At 41.7% G+C, this 20,115-nt stretch overlaps 1 protein-coding gene across 2 annotated transcripts in view; it reads right to left on the reverse strand.

Moving 5' to 3' along the window:
- The window catches only part of LOC148014452 (uncharacterized), a 111,701-nt gene that overhangs the window by 61,013 nt on the left and 30,573 nt on the right, over window positions 1-20,115 (reverse strand). For both annotated transcript variants that reach the window (XM_087667142.1, XM_087667141.1), the window contains exons 2-5: window positions 19,817-19,929; window positions 10,096-10,189; window positions 9,796-10,021; window positions 6,806-6,942 (exon numbers count right to left, since the gene is read on the reverse strand). In XM_087667142.1, coding sequence (XP_087523268.1) covers window positions 6,806-6,942; window positions 9,796-10,021; window positions 10,096-10,189; window positions 19,817-19,929 — 570 coding nt within the window. The remainder of the gene's footprint in view (window positions 1-6,805; window positions 6,943-9,795; window positions 10,022-10,095; window positions 10,190-19,816; window positions 19,930-20,115) is intronic.

Below are 20,115 nucleotides of genomic sequence, written 5' to 3' on the forward strand. Positions count from 1 at the left end.
TCCATGAATTTTACATGAAACATTGTCTCATACGGTAAATCTATGCCCATGGGATGTTTAATGTGAATGTGAATGGTAGGCATTTATTAGATTATCATAGATCAAGTTAGCACTGATTTTTAAATCCATTGAGATTCTTCCACATAATGATTTTTATGCGTGACTAGATACTTATGATACTGATTTTCAATTCTAGTTATGGTCGGATCATGGTCAAGAATTACTTCAAGAAGTAAAATTTATGTATCATCTTCTAACAAAGGAAAGTCATCTACAACGGAAGTAACTGGAAAAGTTCCTTTAAAATATTTCAACAAACACATACTAAAATTTATAAATTTGCCAATGAGAAAGAATGCACAATCTAAATATAAATCTTGAAACTAAAGTGTTCCTTAGTTTCCTTTTAGTGTTTTAGTCTCCTCTTTTCAATCAAAAATCATAATAGAGCTATCTTCATTAAAACATCTAAGGATAGAATCTATCAAATCATGGTTATATTTCTATAATAGATGGACTATAGTCTCAATTCATTTCTAACGATCTCGAACATAAAGTAATGAGAAATTGTTAGATTTTGCTAGTAACCTCTTCTAGGATCTTACATGGTCAATGGCTAGAGCATTAGTTGCTGGAATACTAATGACTTTAATAATATGGGGATAGGAAATTTCTTACCATAAACTTTCTAAATGGGTGTTTTGCTCAAGTTTGAATCACATGATCCATAACTTATTACATGAACATATGTGTGTGATAAGTCACAAATCATGTGGCAAATGGACAAAAATCCACAATAAAATAAAAACCATCTTATTTTCATAGTAAATTCCGGTAAAATACCATGACAAATATAATTTCATAGCAAAATCAACATGCCTTAAGCTATCACTTTAAAGCACTAATCACAAAGTTTGTTGTACTAGTTACATTGCTATGGCAACAAGTATAAGAACAAACATGCATTATCTATCCATGGTTATATATTACATATTCACAAGTTCATTGCAAATGGAACGGGATAAGAATCACATGATACTGGTTCAAGGAACCTCCTCATTGAAGTAGTACCACCTAGAGGCTTTATTTTTCCCAAAGAAGACAAAGATCTTTTAATAAACTCCTTCGGAAAACCTTTCCAGGCTAAAAATATAAAATAAGCTCTATGTAGAGCTATAATGCACGTCAAAGAAATGGCAAATCTAATACAAGGACTGAGTAAACAGCAAGTCCAATGGGTTGTAACACAAACCATACGTGACTCAAAATCGAAAAAGATGCAAGAATCCCGAGTACAAATAAAGGCATCTTACTTCATATGCTAAAAGTTGCCCTACTATCTCCCCCGTCTTCCCAAAGTAAATGAATACCTAGAGTAATTATTTGCAATAAGAATGTTCTGCAAATCAATGGTATGTGAAACCAGTCTTCCTCCTCACAGAGGATGGTCATTAACCTGATTAAGTACTAATTACACTAAGCATAAATTCATATAAACTGAAAATACAAATGCTACCACTTTATCTTGGATAATGGATAGCCTATTGGCCCCAAAATTGGTGCCCCTTGCAATATTTCTTTACCTTGAATGGTAATCTGGATGGAATACAATGAGATTTCCTAAATTTCCTACACTCTCCGATTGCCTCTTGCTGCCATAAATGATTAGCAAGCCTTCAAACCAATTTGCCCCTACTTTGCTAGGGATTAGCCTTCAATTGTGCTACTTGAGTAACAAATTCAACCCCAAATGTTTGCTGGCTAAATGGCCACTTGAATCTCCTAAAATTGCCTCGATTTCAATTACTAAAATTCAAGTCTCTACGCCTTCAAATTTTTAGCACGCTTCCCTGAGTGGCTGTAAAACCTAATTCATAGCAAAAAATAGTGTTTACCAGCCACCCTAGGAAGAGTACTTAAAATTCAGGGCCTAGTATTTAAAATTCAATAGCTGAAATATTAGAATTTCAAGAGACTAGCCAGCCAACATCAAATTTGAGACAGAATTTGTCATCGAAGAAGCAAATTGAAGGCCAATCCCCAAGCAAGCCAAGGGAAAATTTGGTTTGAAGGCTTGCTGGTTGCTATGGACAGCAAGATGTATTTAAATTTGAAGAAGATCAGGCTAGAGCTCAGTCTACTTCAACCTTTAGCAATACAAGTTAAAGAAATACCGCAAGTGGTGCCAATTTTTGGGGCCAACCGTTTGCCCATTGTCCAAGATTAAGTGGTAACATTGGCATTTTCAGTTTATGGGAATTTTATGCTTGATGTAATTCGTGTTAAATCAAGCTATTTACCACCCTATCCAAGAAGGAAGGCTGGTTTCAGGATGTCACATGACTACATCTCGCAATGCAATCGAACCAAGCAATAATACTAGCAATAAGCTATCATCCATCAACACCCCTCAACCACTCTGTTTGCGATAACATTTAAGACATATTAAAACTCTATACAACTATTTTCAGATGCATGCAGTTCTTCATACCTCAGCCTCCACTTCAACTTGAGAAGCCTTCCTCCTTTTGGGAGCAAAGTTCACCACCACTTCAGCAACTTGTAAAAGAACTTTAATTAGCTTTCTCCTTTCTTAGTCTTGTTGGGACATTGTATCTCTTTGACACCATCTCTTTGCTCGTGTCCCGTTTTTGTTTTGATGTGGATTTTCCTTCGCTTTATTCAGTTGGTAAATCTTTATAATATAACAATTTTACCTGGTTTGACAAGCTTGTGGACTTGTGAAAATTCATATTCATTCTCTTCATTTTTAAATTTAAGAGCCCTATGGAATGTTATATTCTTCAACAATTAGATTATTTGCTTTTTTGTGATGTGATAAAGCCTATGCTTCTGAGAGATTCTATCCATCATCAGTTCGAAAGTGGCTAGAGCATTTGTAAGTCCAAATAGCATAACAAAGAAATCATAAGTATTATTAAAGACCAAAGTTGGTCCTGAATGCTTTCTTGTGCACATCTTCTGGCATTATGCATACCTAACGACGCCCACTCTTGAGGTCTATCTACCTGAAAATTGCACTCTCTCTAACAAATCAAGAATGTCATCAATTGTTGGTGTAGGGAAACAATTCTTGATGGTATTTTTATACAAGGCATGGTAATTAATATACATGTGCCATTGACTATCCTTTTCCTGAACCAAGAGTACAAGCAAAAAACGATGAACTTGGCAGAATCAGCCCTTTTCTATAACAACTTGTTAAGCACTTCAATGGCACACTTCTAGGCATATCAAGGGGAAGATCCTCTAGCCTCATAGGTGGAAGTTCCTTAGGCAAAGATCAAAAAGACAATCTTGAACCTCTTCTCAGAAATATTATCACTCTTTATTCAGCATAGAAACATTAAACTTGGCCTCTTAGGTGGAAGTTCTTCGGGCAAAGGTCAAAAAGACAATCTGAACCTCTGCTTAGAAATATTATCCAATCTTTATTCAGCATGGAAACATTAAACTTAGACTCAAAATGAGTGGCATCTATTGTCAAACCTAAGCACAAAGAAGAAGGATTTTTCATTATTGAAAATATCACAAAAGCTGATACAAGAGGAAAGAATTCTCCCTTCTTTAGAGAAAAAGTTAGCACCTATGTTTGTGAGTTGACATTAGATTGGAAGGGATTGGACCAGTTTTTTGCTATGCATGTGCTCATAAATTTAGGTACGCATGCATTGTTTTTACTCCATGCAAATTGCAAACATGGAAATAAATGTTGGGACATGTGCTAAAATCTATCTTTTCTAAAAGAGCCTTTCAAAGAACTTGCAACTAGTCACATTACCTCCTTCAAGGCTAGTCCATACTCCCCCATACCAGTCCCTTAGGTTGTAGATCTAGTTTCCTAGGCCAATGGGCCAATGAACCTAAAAGAACTCCCTTCAATAAAAGTCGTGGCTAGCCCCATCACCTCCTACAAGCACATCTACACACTCCCATACTAGTCCCTAAGGTTCCAATCTCGTCCCCAAGGTACTAGGCCAATGAATCTAGAAGGATTCCATGTATACAATGTCCCCCTTCCAAACCACATCACTAAGGTGGGAAACAAGATTCCATTAGCATGTCCTCCATGTTGGCACGGGCTGACCTTTGCAGAAGCTTTGTACCTGGAGCATGTGATCTCCTAAGGTGACCCAAAGTCCCCTATTGGATGGAGACAAGATCTCTATGAAGCGCTCTCAGCTTCTCCCACCACTCCTATCTAGCTCTCATAGTGCATCTCTATGAAGTGCTCTCAGCTCCTCCCACCACTCCTATCTAGCTCTCATAGTGCCTCCTCTTTTAATAGGCTCTTCTCGACTCCATGATGCTCCAAACCACCTCTTTTGTGAACCCTATAACCTAGCCGCAGCCTCATGCTCACAACTCATGTCCACACCTATGCACCATCTCACACTCACGTGCAATGTCATGGATTTAGGGAATGCAAGGCTGATTCACAGCACCATCAATTGCAGCAGGCTTCTGTCGTCAGCTTCAACACCTCAAGCACACACTCTTGTCTTCTTGGATATCTCTTGCACCCTCCACCTCTTCTCTCACAAGTCTCTCCTCCTCCTGTTGCTCATGGTCCAATTCACCTCCTCCTCTCCCTCCTAGAGTCCTTCTCAAGGCCCTACCCCCCCCCCCCCCCTCTATCGATACTTTTTTATAGGGCATAAGGGCACTTTGGCTTTTTCCATTTGAAGCCCTTAATAAAGATTTTCTACTTTAATGTGGTATCAAAGGCTTTTACAATCTTTAAAAATGATGCCTCAACTGATTAAATCAGCATGTCATTTTAGGCTCGGCCCGACTCAAAAGCACACAAATACACGTCCCACACCTCCATGCTATCAAAGGCCACACCTCCATGCTATCAAAGGCAAGTCTATGATGGAACACCTGTCCCCCAACTCAAAAGTATTAAGCCTCAAACCTCTAAATCAAGCCTAGTCTTTGCATCAAGAATAGAACCCTTGTCGCCGTTCCAAGTAAAACCTGGCTAATTCATGGGGAAAAACCCCTTGCACACTGTCCTAGTAAACAAAAACACCCTAGCAGCTAAGGCCTTTCAAGATCCGGCCTGCCCAAAGGCACAAAACCTACTCATTCCTTCCTTCTCCTGGCTAGTCCATGTGTCATCGTCTCATCCTTAGATCCATTTAGGTCCTCCAAAAAATGCTTCTCAATGGGGCATAGGCATTTGGAAGAGGGCAGGAAACAAGGAAGCTAAAGGAGGAGGATGCAGTGGTAAGAGAAGGAGGAGGCAAAGTCTATAGGAAGGGGGCTCAATGCAGTGCACTGTTGTAACCAGGTGCACAAGGAGGGCGGAGTGGAAAAGGGAGCCCAGCAGTGCACAAGTGTAGGTAGGTGCACCAGGTGGCAGAAGGGTGGCAGGCACTCTTATCAAGATCACGCACACAAGCAAGAGGAGGCAAGAGGCATAGAAGGGGGGAGGAGGAGGAGGCTGGGTGCGACATGCAAGTCATGGTAGAAAGAGAAGTAACGGTCAAATCTTCTGTACTATGTGATCAAGGGAAATTGCCAAACTCCCTTGAACATAGCCCCAACTGGATGAATTTCCAAATATTGCCAACCGAATTGGAATTGGTACACATCACTGGTAGTCACATGGGACACAAAATGGGTCCACAGATGGGGATGAGGGACGGCCATGAATTTGCCATTCCCTATATAGTCACATCGAATTCCCTATGACTATCACATCACTACTGTCATAGAAGGCCCACAGCCACATATAGGTAAAAAAGTGTGTCCTCATTGTGGCTTTCCCAGACAATAAATGCTAATGGGAACTAGCTGCATTGAAGCTGCCATTCATCTTAGGGAAGCGTATCCATGCAAATCACAAGACCTGTCTTTACTTCTTGCAGAAAAGCACTCCATACATTGAGAAAGATGACAAAACTGCTTAAAACACGCTGAAAAAGACAAGAGAATAGCCACAACATTGAAATGCACAATTTGAGCCTCACATGCAAGAACCACGCAGACACAAAAGCCACAAAATTTCTGCCCTAACCACAAAAGACTATGTCACCCTTGTTTTCTCGGAGGAAGAACTGTGAACCTTGCTTAATTGAAGAGTTTGCATCTCAGTTCACAAATCTTGCCGTATAGTTCCAAAATAAGCATGTGCGTAGGCTTATGCTCTAGTGAGCCTTCACCTGACCAATGCAGCCCACATATAATTCCTTGCTAAGTAAATTTATGCCTGTACAAAGCATGCTTGCCTGGCTACTTTATCCAATCAGGTCTATACGGACACATGGACGGATCACAGGAATTATTCACACAAAGAGATCTCAGGAAAATAAAGGTCTTGAACACACATGGAGGGGAAGCAGAGGGGGTGGCACCAACATTTACTTGGAGGAAAGATTGTTGTCTACAACTGAACATGCTCCATGAAGCACACATTAACAGGACTCTAAAGTTTGCAGCCTCACCTCTTCCAGACACACAGTACTTCCATACCCACTATAAGGAACTCAAGTCAAAGAAATGACTGTTTGACCAAGCCTGGATAAGGTTTTGTACTATGGAAGTCCGCAATCCTCTCTTTCTCTACATGCTGCTCTGTTGCAACAAGAATACCATTGAGCCAAAGTTGTTTTACTTTTTATTTCAAAAGCTCCAAGAGTAGACAGAACAATGTTTTCTCAAGGGCTTGGTTGATAAAACAATGTTGTTTCAAAGGCTTATTTAGTTATAAAGACTACTTATATCAGCATATCGACATGCATGCCATAAGCAAAACATGGAAGGTATGGTGCTCTACCTGAAGACCAAATGGGGATACAGAACGCACTAAAGCAGCCACAGCTCCATATCGTTCAGCCCTTTGAGCTCCAGTTGTGCGATATGTAACAGTTGCCCCATAGCTTTCAAATTCTTCATTGTAGACTACAATATTACCTGGACAACAATGAGCATATTAGACCAAGCTACAGAAAAGAGTACGTCTGAACATCAATGTGTCCAAAACATAGAAGTATGTAACTGGATGTCCAGCCATTTTGTCATGTAGCATAAGTTGTCATCATGTCCATTAAACACTACATGATCAGACACAGATAACTTCCTCATAAATTCATTACTATAGCCTTTAGAGTAAAGGACTGAGATCTCCTGCTTAAGGCCTCGTACACCATTATAGATCTCACGTCACACCACCAAATTGTACGTTTATGGCACTCATTCAGGATTTTCATGACTCACAGGTGCATGGCAGAAATTGAGACACAATAGTGACAGAATTTGGACTTGCAGAAAAACCCCTGTCATGTTTCAAACATAAAGTGTGAAAGCTAACACAAGCAAAGCAATGCTGCACAACAGCAGTAAGATGTTTTGCTTAAAAAAGGAGTGGCTAAGTATATTACTAGAATAAATTTTGCAAAGAAGTATATGTGCTCGACAGTCTAGGTGGAGCTGTCTGTAAATCAGAAATCACTCGCATATACTAGCTTCTCAAAGTGGTCTGAGGGGATGCGAGATAGAAGCCATGGAGGGGGGATGTAGTGCCACCTGCCTGCAACGTGGAAAACAGGCCTTAGCCACCCCCAAGTGTGAATGAATTCCTACCAAAGCACCTGTCAATGCTCAGAGTCACTGTATAGCAGGTCCCAGCAGAAGCAGCGTAAGTGGATGAGGATGACCAGAGCTCTGCTAGAGTAGCATACACTAAGAGGGCCTCTCCACTGAAAATCATCTAGCAGCGTGCCTCTCAGATGTGCCATCTTGTGAGGCTCCCAATAGTCTCCCAAACCTCTGATCATGACACCATATGCCTAGTACCTGGAGGCTCGATAAAGCCTCCAGACCTACCACAACACAAGAGCCTACCTCAAAAGTGAAGTTCATATCATGCATCTCTGCCTCATACAATAAAATGCATTGCTAATTGACTACATTTTTCTATATTATAGAAGAACTGTAAGACACAGCAAACCTAATTTTGGTTGCAAGAAAAAAAAGGAATAAAAGCATAGTATCTTCCTTAGAACTCGTGTAGATTTTAGAATTGCATATGAATGCATGAATTTAGAGTTAATTCTGACTGAGACTTGACTTTGAGGTGGCACAAGATAATTTCCATAAAAGATTTCTCCAAGATTGCATGCTTTTTTTTCCTAGTGAACAAGACTTAAAGTTCTACTACTTTGGGTTACATATACACAACACAACTATACAAAACAAAAGAGGAATAGCAAGTAGAAGATATACAAAAGGAACTCAAGACAACAACACCATGAGCTTGCTGCTCTCTGGGAAGAACCTCCCATAAATCCCAAGGAGAGAAGCCACGGTGAGTCCATAAAGTGCTATGTAGCATGCCATGCTCTGGTGAATAAGTATCTGTACAGCACAAACAATCTGATGCTGCTGACTAGTCGCCAATCACAGTATGACATTGAGGAGTCCACAAATGCCAGGCAGTAAGAGCTTGGAGGGCTTCGACATTCTTTTCATGATTTAGTTCCTAATAAGAACATATAAAGATGGGGACGAAGGAGCAACATTGTTTGATACACAGACTAAAATATCTGCTGGTATTAAAATTGTTTGAATGCCTGAGGTCACTGATGTTTCAAATAGACTAAATGTCAAAGATTTTATTAATTCTTGAATATTGACATAAATAAAAGTGTCAAGACAAGTGAAATGAGATCTGGATTCAATCTCAAACTAATGCTGACTTAGAAACCCCTTGTACCCAGTCCTGAACTCAAACGTGTGGAGTATGTGGTGAATGGTGGATGAGGAAAATGAAGCATCAAAAAAGAGAAGCCTGATCAAAAAGGTTAATACATATTTCCTCAACAAAGAGACCTCCTTGAGACCCCACAAAAAGAGTAAAAGGTCTACAACTTACCTGAGTGCAGATTCCCAAATATGTCAAGAAAGTAAATGTGTTCAATGTGACCCAGAAGGCACATATGGCGGAACATGTCATAAGTAACCACAGAACAAAGGAAAGAAGAACAATATAATGTAGTCTCGAAGTCATGACCAAAGATCTGGACCATCATCTCAAAGTGAACACTTCAAGCATAAACAAAGAGATTGGGATTGAATGGCCAAAGCTCCAAACTATTATAGGCAAATGATAACACACATCGAACCCATCCTTCAATTGCTCTGATTCTTTGCATTTGGGCACTGTTGTATACACATGAACTTTCAACTAGTAGGCATCTTCTTAATTTAAGCAGTTAGCAGCGGTTGAAGTATTTTCAAGAAGAAGCTTTAACCTGCCTTCTTTTGGTAAGCGAAGCTGACATTCTGCTTTCTCCTTTTGCTTCTAACCCTTTTTATTTTTAGCGAAGCAGACTTTCTGCTTTCTCCTTTCACTTCTAACCCTTTTTATTTTTAGCCTTGTACCTCCCTGTGAGTCATCACTCCTATTTGGGGTTTTCTATATCGAGTAGTGCAAAAGCAAAAAATATGTATAGAGCAGGAGCTGAGGAATGAAAGGTGCTTATGTGGCCAAGTGGACCTTCTACTATGAAAGCTTTGCTCTATGAAGCCTTCTCGATATTCAAACTCTCCCTTGTCAGTTGAGTAACAACAAAGAAAGTACAGTGACAAATATACAAAGCAACCAGTCTATTTTACATGGATAGGATGCCACTTTTGCCGTCATTCATATATCAAAGAATGTTGCTCAACAGCCAATACGTCAATGAATCCACATGCATCTTCATATACAAGTCCAATGCAAAATAGCTCTTCCAATATGCACTTAATGTAAAAAATGTTGATCACCTTCTATTTCACTTTTGCGATCCTCTAGTTCATCAAAGGATGAAACAACTAGTACTTTTGCAGTCAAAGGCTTGTTATTTGGAGTGCCAACACTTCCACCAAGCCCTGCTATCTTCACAGTCTTTGTTCGGGGAGATATAAGCCTCGCATACTCGCTCCCCCGCACCCAGCAAGGAACTTCTACAGGCTCCTCTTGGACATCCAATCCATCATTTTTTATTTCATCCTGGAAACCAATATATTGAATTAAATAAAGGCCTGCTAAAAGAAGAGAACAGAGTTGAATACTTTGGTACATACCCTTGTCCAGTTCAATGCCTTCTCTAGGGAAAGTGACCCACTTAGTCGTGGACCAAATGTATCTGTCATGTATGCAAGTCGTTCATATACAGAACTGGCAACCAAAAAATACCAGGTAAGAATTTAATATTAACTAATCTAACTTGTCTGAATCATATCATGCTGTCTGCACTGTCCCAATAGGAATCCCAGTCCAATGTGAATAACTTATTTTGTCTATCTAAAATGAGCCCTGTTTGGAGTTTCTACAAAGATGTATCCAGATATCACATTTTTTAACATGTCTGCTAAATTTATGGTATGCATGGACTAAAGCATGGCAAGTTCCATGACATTGGTTAAAGGCATCAGCAAATTGCACATTCAGTATAAAATCAGTATATTACCTGATACAAACATGATGGCAATCAACTCAAGATATCAATTTAACTTCACATTTACCATAAATACTACCAAGTACCTCCTAAACTAATAAGAGATATATGTACAAAATAGAGGAATCCTGCTGATCCTTTTAACATCAGCCTCAGCTGACGTTTGCAGGACGGACTTACTGCAAAATAGTCTCAAAGAGTACAGGACTAATCTAAGGTTATTTGAGTACAGTAGCATTCATTTTCTACCTCCCTGCATGCTGCTCACCATTGCTCCTGACTGCTGCCCCCCCCCGCTCTCTTCCCACCCAACACCCCCTTCGTGCTGCCCTTTCCCTTTTATGCTGCCTCCCTGCTTGTGCCACCTCCCACTTGTGCTGCCTGCACTGCCATTCCTTAATCCAGTACATCTGATCGATAGGGCAGTGAAAATAAACTTACAGCGCACACACTATTGAATCCAGCAAAGGAGACACAAAGAACTTCAGAGCTAGAGTGCAGCGCAGTAGATGACAGTAGTTTGGCCCTCAACATGTGTGCCCCATATAATAGGTCTTTGATATTGAATCCGACACTCGCACAACTCATAGTTACACCCAAGTTCTCTAACTTACACATTATTCTTTTGGAGGAGCAACTTCAAACAGTCCTGTCCAAGGAGTTGCCCTTCACCCAGTCAACAGTGAACTTCCCCCTCCTCACCTCGCCCCAATAGTCCCTATTCCAACCCCCTTGACGAAATGAGGCTCACACCATTATGACTTCCCCTAGACGACAAAATAGTGGTCCTTGATCAATGGAAAGCTGCATGTCATCCTCAATAGCTCGGGAGTTCCCCCACTATGCCCAGCTACTCCCACAACAGTTCTTCCACTGTGGATCATGGTCATACATGAGAGTTGCACATCAACAAGAGTTTCCACTTCCACTGAAGATGGGAAACTTTATGATTCACAAATCTCAAAACAGCAGGGTGCACCTACTGGCTCCTTCAAATGTGCTGAACTATTTCAATTTCCTCTAGACCCCACAGGCCAGTACTTCATGTAAGGAGAAGTAGTGCGGGTCATTCACGACAAGGTGATAGAGCACCTTCCACGGTAGCTAGGAGGTCATGGATTGAAATCACTCTTGAAGTAGTGGCCCAACTAAATGATGGACATTAATTCACAAACTAGGACAAAAGTTTCCCCATCTATGCATTCTTGTGCATGCCAAACAACAATTGCACCTCCGGCCTCCCCTTAGATATGATTCGAGTGGCCGGTCTCCCAAGCCACATAAGACTATGCGACAAGAGACATGACTAATGCCTAGCTGATATAGAGGCACACATGCCAATTAGGCATAGAAACAGGGAACGGCCGTTCCGGCCGGCCTAACACATTCCAAAACTGCCGAGGAGGTGAAACGGCCAGGGAACATTCCCTGCCATTCCCAAGAATGTTCCCTACCATTCCCTGCCATTCCCTGTTTTTGGAACGGCCGTTCCAAGCCTATTGATAAAAAATTAACGTTTTTTCTAGTTTTTCCTTATTGTTTGTGTCACTCCGTCTACCACATGTTCACCCATCTCCATTGCCTAATGTACACACACTAATCTCTCTTTTTTTTTTTCGTAATGGATGTTATATTTATAAAGTACTAAATGACAAAAGAGTTACAAAAGTCATGGCAAAGACGCAAAGGAAATTGCCATATGCCAGGGAAGTAAATCCTCCTGAGGGAGTAAGTCAAAGTGCCGAATGAGATCTATCTGCCAATGCAAGAGACCTTTAAGCTTAGCAATATGTCCCCGAACATTAGAGGCTGAATCAAAAAGAAAAGCATTCCGAATGGTCCAATTGTGCCAACAGCCCCAGTATCTAAGAAAGTGAAACAAGATCTTCATATGCGACTGTGCCGGTGTGGGGTATTTGGGCCGTGCAAAAACCCAATCAAAAGGGTTTAGCGAGAAACCAACCACTGCTCGCCAAACCGCTAACAAGAATGACCAAATTTTCTTAGCAAGAGGGCAAGAAATAAATTGATGACGGGCCGATTCCACACTGGTGGTGCAAAAGAAACAATTGCCGTTGGAGATTTGATGCTTGGAAAGGACTGAAGCAAGAGGAAGACTCCCAATCATCACCCTCCAAAGAAAGACCTTGCATTTGAAAGGGGTCTTGTTCAACCAGCCCTCCATCACAGTTACCTTCCACCATGACCGAGATTTACGCAATCCCCATACAATATTAGCTTTAGTAACCAGCCATTGATGATCTTTAATCAGAAGATGATACACATGGTTAGCTGAGGCCTTTTCCAAATTCAGCCAGCCTGCAAGGTCCTAGTCCTACCAGGGACGATCCGAAGCAAGGGCAGGAAAGGGTTGTCTACTTTGGATCACCATCAAAAGCTGTCCCCATAAATCACGATATCCACGAGGGATCCTAAAAAGCCTCCTGGCTGTACGAAACGATATCAGCACATTGCGACTGGCAAGGGTGGCATCTACAACTGAAGTCAAGCCCAAACGTGCCATACGGTTAAATTTTGGTCTGAGCTCATGTTTGCCTTCCCAAGAAAGTAATCGCGAGGCTGCCAACAATTCCAGTTGAAAAGAGTTAGTAGCTAAGCAGTCCTCCGCTGGATGCCACTGAGCCTTCTGGAGAACCAATTTCCAGGAACATACCAAATGAGCAAGCAGGGATGATGAAGGATTAGAAAACCGAGAGTCTGCATTAAGAACATGCCACCAGGAGCTCCGAATTTGGGTATTACCATGCACAAGCCCGTGATCCTCAAGAAAATAACGGGCTATAAAGACCCACGGGTGATGATCCAAGCACATGGCACGAAAAAGAGACCAACGGAGTGCCAATACATGAGTTTCGGCATCCAAAATAGCCCCACCACCCATGCTTTTGGGGGTACATACATGTGACCAAGAAATCCATGAAATGCCTACATGCAAGGAGTCCTTCTTCCATAGCATGAAACGAATGTACTGAGTAAGAACATTCAATGTAGTAGTAGTCCAAGGCACCAATGGCAAGAAATATGTGAGCATTGGCAACATAATTGTTTGAGCCACTTTGAGGCGAAAATGGAAGGGCCAAGCCTGTGACTTCCAATACAGAAACTTAGCTACTACTTTGTGTGAAATCCACTCTAATAGTTGCTTTGGCCGGACATCCACACCCAAAGGGTACCCAAGATGCCTGACAATGGAACCACAAGGAACAACCATTCCCTGCTAGTCCAATGACTGCAAATCTGACTCCATGCAACTGAGCATGGCTGATTTCAAAGCATTGATATGAAGACCAGAAGCATGACTAAAGAGAGTCCAAACATCTAATTCTTTGCGAAGATTATCCTTGTCCGCGCGTAAAATCATAAAGTTGTCATCAGCCAAGGATTGACTAATGAAGTGTTGTCCAAAAGGAAGAGACAATCCAGCCAACCGAGTAGAAGGTGCCATCTGAGATAACATCGAAAGAACCGGATGAGTTGCAAGGGCAAAAAAGAGTGGACTCAAAGGGCAACCCTGTCTCACAGAGCATGCAAGGAGAAATGGTGCGGTGACACCACCATTCAGCATAACTCATGAAGAAGCCGCAACACTAATGGTGTAGATCAAACAAGACATCCGAGCACCAAAGCCCATAGTAGACATAAGTTCTACAATGAAAGACCAGTCTAGATAATTAAAAGCCTTTTCTAGGTCCAATTGAATCAATACCACCTCCTGATTAGAGTGCCTTACATAGTCAATAGCCATTTGCACATTTAAGACATTATGCAGAATGTTTCGGCCCTTAATGAAACCATATTGAAGAGGATGCACAATGGCAAGAAGATACTTATGAAGCCGATTCGCCATCACTTTGGAAAAGATTTTATACATAGAACCCATCAAAGAAATTGGTCGCCAATGTTTCAACATAGACGGCGAAGGTACTTTTGGAAGCAGTTTGATAAGTCCTTTCCATGAGGAAGGCATGAACCCCGTTTCCCAAACCTGCTAAAACATAGCCATTGAAACATAGCCGTCAATGGTTTCACCACTTGGGTAGCAAAAACCTCAAAGAATTCATTGGTGAGACCATCCCAACCGGGACTTTTATCGTTGGGCAAATGCAACAAAAAATCCATAACCTCCGCCTCAGTAATATATCTCTCCAAAGTAGTTTGCATATCATGTGGAACCTGATTGCGGACCAAATCATAGAAAACTGAGCGGGCATGAGTAATTTGGTCAGAAGGTGAAGGAGTAGAACCAAGAAGGTCTAGAAAATAATTCCTACACATATTCACAATAGTCTGAGAATCAATGACTATTCGACCTTCTGCATCCTGGAGTCTAGTCATATTCTCTCGAGCAGGAGATGCATGGAGAGCTCGAAAGAACTTATGAGTCTGACAAGCATTATCTTGCAAATTCTCAATCAAATTTTGCAATTTGGCCTTCTAATAAGATTTCAACTGAAACTCTTTAATAAGATCAGCCAAACGCATAGCCAATGGCAGTAGAAATACATTATCTGGAGTCTCCACCAATAGAGAATGAACCAAAGCCAGTAATTCCTCCACTGCTTATCGACGGCGCCGACAAAGAGAGGTATGATGGATCCCATACTGCCGAACAACCCGCTGCACATTAGAGAGCAATCGTTCAAAAGAAGCATTGCCCTCAAAGGAGAAGTCTAATAGAAATCTATCAATCAACTGCTGCATATAATCCTAAAAGATTGAATGCTTCAAATAAGATGGGTTGAAACGCAAAGGGAGTCTATCCAGAAATTGCTTAAAAGGTGCAATGGGTTGTACAAGCATCTCAAACTATAGAGGAAAATGGTCCGACAAGGCATATTGCTGCAACACTTTCATTTCCAGCATCTCAAGAAGAAAAGCATCATCCTGCATAATGTACATGCGGTCCAACCGCGACCATGTAGTTGTATATTGCACAGAATGAAAAGTAAACCCTGCAAAAGAAGGGTGTAGCCATGACCAGAGGTCTTGCTTAAGTGCGGCACGAGCAAACGCATTCCACACACGGCTTTCCGGAGCGTCCATCACCGAATGCTCTGATGTGGACTGTGAAGGATAAACACAGATATTAAAATCCCCCATCAAAAAACCCTGTCTGCCAAGTAACAAGGAGATCTGCAAAGTATTCCAAAGATCCCGGCGGGATAAAGGGTCATTTGGAGCATAGAGCCCAAGTAACCATAAGATCTCTCCTTCAAATAAAACTTCAATCACCACAGAACGACCATGTACATCATTTTTAATAAGAACAGGCTGATATTTCTCATGTACAATCACAAGCACACTAGAATAATGCATGGCATGTGTCCCTGCATAAAACAAGAGAAACCCATGGCAATCCACAACTTTTCCTGCTTCACCGTGACTCTTGTGCTCAACAGCACACAAGACATTCCACTGATTCTCATGCAATAAACTCCACATGGCATGTTGCTTATTGCGAGAACAAATGCCTCGCACATTCCACATGGCTATCTTCATGTGTATTCAAAATAGAAAATCAGGAACGAGGCAAAGCTTACCTCGATTTAACCTTTTCTGCTAGAATGTCAAGGACTCCCTCATCCAAAAAATCAGCTAACACGGCAAAAGAGTTCTGACAGCCAGATTTAAAGGTAGGCGGTGTATCCATTGTCTTGGGGATGGAACGGGGATAACGATGATCCCATGGGGTAATCACGTTACCTCTAGCAGCAAAAGCCAACTTAGCAAGTGGCCCCTTTGGACCATCCGTATATACTTTCCTAGTGGGCCGATTGCGAGGAACAGAAGAAACCATAGCATGAGTAGTGTGCTCTGAAGACATGTCTTTCCTGCGCATATAAGTACGCAAGGAATCTTGTGAAGCATTAGGCACAGTATCCGCCATGCCAGCATCAAACCTTTTACCTTTTTTGGCATGTACATCTACCTAGTCATTGTCATGCGAATCCAAACCCGAAACCTGTTGTTTGCCTTTATCCAAAACTTTAGGTGGCTGGGTCGCATCCTGCGACGGAGCATCAAGCACCATATCTTCCACGGGAGGCAAAACATGCTCAGCATTTGAAGTCTATTGCTTCGCTGGACATTCGGCCATAAAATGCCCCAATTATTCACACGAAAAACAATGCCCTGCAAAGTTACCCCATTTCAAACGAAAGTGCAAAGGATGCATGCCATAGCAATTAAGACGTAACCAAGCAGGCCTTTTCTGAGCAATGTCCCATAACATACACAAACGGTTACGATTCATGGCCCTTAGGCTCGGGGGAACCAAAACAGTGCCCGCAACGGCCATGGCATCCTTTAACAGTGGCCAATAGACAGCCGGACAGTTTTTCACTTCAACCCACACCAGGCATTCGCTTTGAAGCAAGCGCTGAAAATCTGCCATTGGGCGCCATGGCACAACATGGACCAAATGACGATCAAAGAACAATAGCAGTTTAGTCAGCAGATCGGCACAATGCTATGCAGGGCATATTTGGGGCACTTAAGACATGTGCCGCTCCCCCCATTCCCATTCCCTGACCTTGGACATTCCCCCCATTCCAAGGGGTCCCATTCCCATTCCTGTTACCTGTTCCATGTAACTATGCAATTAAGGCGTAAACATCACACCCCTACTACACCCATGAGCTTGTATGGAGGAGTGGATGCTACCCTCTAAACCAATAGCCAAGCATCCCATCATGGCACACGATCCCCCCTCTTCCTCCTATTCAACCATGCCTGAACAAGAACTTGTTTGGTAGACCCTATAGTTCTCCATGAGCATGCACCTTGCATCCTGGAACATGAACAGTCTTCAATCCTATGGAACATAGGGCCTGAGGACCTTGATTTTTCAGCGAGCTGAAGCCAGCCCTTGTCAAATGCATTAATATTTCACTGTTACAGGAGCATAAGCTCTCTTCCTCTCACACAAGTAGAGCATAGTTATGGGAAATAGGGAAAAGGAACAAGAAATGGAAATCAAAACAGTAAAAGTTTGGAGTTTCAAGGAGTTTCCAATGAGTTTCCAGTAACTATAGGGACGAGAAAGGTAACAAGGTACTCCCGTGAGCATTGTTCAGCTAGTAGGAATACTCAATCGACATGCACGAACAGAAAGGAGTGTGCAAATTGATTGGCCCAAATCACTTGTCATGTGAGATCATGGAACCATTGTCACAGGTGGACCTTGTGGTCATGCTAAATGTCCGGGGTACCTAGATTGGCATTCTAAACATCTATGCACCAACAAAGGTCAGAGCACAGTTTAATTGTGGTTTGAGATGCAGGTAGGCTTGCCTGCAAGGTTGAGTCTAGGATTGTTGGAGGAGACTTCAACAATCTAGAGAATCTAGAATATCAGTTGGGTAAAGAGGCCTTCGTCTTCTTAGCCATGCACCAAAAGCATCTCAATTAAGCACTACTATGTGGGTCATCAGGTTCTCTCTCTAGTACTTACGAGCTTGAATCTCAGTTACAATGATACATCAGTTCTAACTGGATTAAACAATGTTTTTGAACTCTTTCATGGTGGCTACATGATCTCTACAAGGCTGCTGCCTATATTTGCCAATTTCTAGGTGAGATGCACCTTCCATTCTTGATCACAACACCCTTGTCACCAAAGCCGATTGAACAACTCCACAAGAGCAATGGCCATATTCCTCCCAAATCCCCCTACTTAGACATAGACTCGATGATGAGAGGGAGCACTTGTTCATCCTCCTCCTCCAGCATTGATTTGGTCGTAAGAGAGGGTTACTTTCCCAGTATATCCAAGCTGTGATTTGTCTTGATTTGCCTTCAACATCGCATCCACTGTATTGTACTTAGATTCTTCAATCTATTTTGTAAAGTGATACGTGAAAACCCCATTGAGGGTGCTACTCTTGTGAGAAACTGTTGCATATCATGACTTAAGCTGCATTTCCCTATGCATCTTATTGTATTTTGTGATTTGGGCACTAGGCTGGTCAAAAACCCAATGGGGTTGCCTTTCAAGTGAGAGCCTTGCATATATATACTCGTGTTCAACCTTTTTGTCAAGTCTTGAGCAGTACTCATAGATCATGAGCAACTACCTCACTCATGGCAACATTTACTTGTCACCAAGTCCATTGAGGGTGGTGGTTTGCCCCTTGGCTTCGTTGGACTCTTCCCATTTAATCTAAAAAGAGCTCTGTTAAGCTCCCTTTTTGCACCCAACAGGATTTGTTAAGCAATGAAATATTACCGTAAATTAATCACAATATTACTGTCCTATTTATTCAGCTCAAGAGCAGCCCCAAAAAGAATATCAAAATCGTTTCCTTTATTTGAGTTTTAGGCAAACAAAAACCACTAAAAACTCTATAAAAGGGAATAAAGGGATCAGCCACATCTGATTAATCCAAACTTTCAACACCACAACTTCATCCCCATCACCAACCATTAGTGCCACCCTACTGCCACAACTACCTCAAAGGCTGAGCACTGTTGCTGCCACTCCAAACACAGCCCATGCTGCTTTCACAACCATCTCCAAAATTGGGTGCGGTTGTTGCTGCCCCACACACAGCCCCTACTGCCCAGGCAATCATCTTTGTTGGTGCACGCTGCTGCTCTACCCCAAAATGCAGCTGTTGGCAGCCATTCAACTGCTCCAGGCAATGTCCATCACTTCTGCAACTCCCCATGCTGCTGCCTGCACCCGAAAAATAGTACTTTCAGCCTGATCTGCTGCTCTGTAGCCTCAAAACTGTTTGTAACAGCCAGATCCAGATCTTCTTCAACATCAGCACAAAGACAAAACAGTTCATGTCCTCCTTCAAGTACCAGCTGGACATTCTTCTTTGGGATCTATACAAGGGACAATTCACTCCATCTTCCTGATTTGTGGCCTCATCAACTCTGCCTTCAGCACCCCACAGTCCAGACTTGAGTCGTAGAGGCCTGTGTGGGCTTCTATCACCTTCTGCATCAACCCTTCACTCCTGCTCCGAGTACATTGCAGTTGGCTCCCCTTCATCACAATTCCTTGAGCTTTCATTATACCTTGTTTTATGCATTTTATTAGCCCTCTTGTTGTCACTTGCAGTATCAGATCCTCACAAAGAGAGTTTCTAGCATTACCTTTTAAAGTATTGTAAACTTTATCAAGCTTGTTATACAAACAAAGCATAGGTTTAACTCTTGACATTTCATAGAAGAGAAGACAACAAACTCTTTTCTTTCCAATCCAAAATACCACTCATCACTTCAACATGAAAGAGAGTTATGCCTAGGCACAATACCATTCAAAATTTTGTGGAATAATTGTCAACCATCTAACAAACAAAGCTAGAATATCATACTTCGAGGATAGTGCTTTTTCTATAATTATATTTGCATCCCTCCCAGCATGTCTGTCTTTCTCTATCTCCCAAGTTGAGAATGGTAGTTCTATTCCTCCAATGGTTATGCTTATCTGTATAGTCCAACAAGAGGAAATGTGTCAACAACATCATCAACACCTCTAAGTTAGGACGCAATGTAGAAGGATAGACAAGGAAACATGTGCACGATACCAAGTGATTATGAAAATTCTTCCTATGTGATATAAAGGTGAAGATGGGAAGAGAAGGCCCTAGGTTCCATCATGAATGGTAAAGAC

Source organism: Lygodium microphyllum, chromosome 25 (genome assembly GCF_053477565.2).
Source record: "Lygodium microphyllum isolate KBCC chromosome 25, Lygodium_microphyllum_v1.1.10, whole genome shotgun sequence".
NCBI lineage: Eukaryota > Viridiplantae > Streptophyta > Polypodiopsida > Schizaeales > Lygodiaceae > Lygodium > Lygodium microphyllum.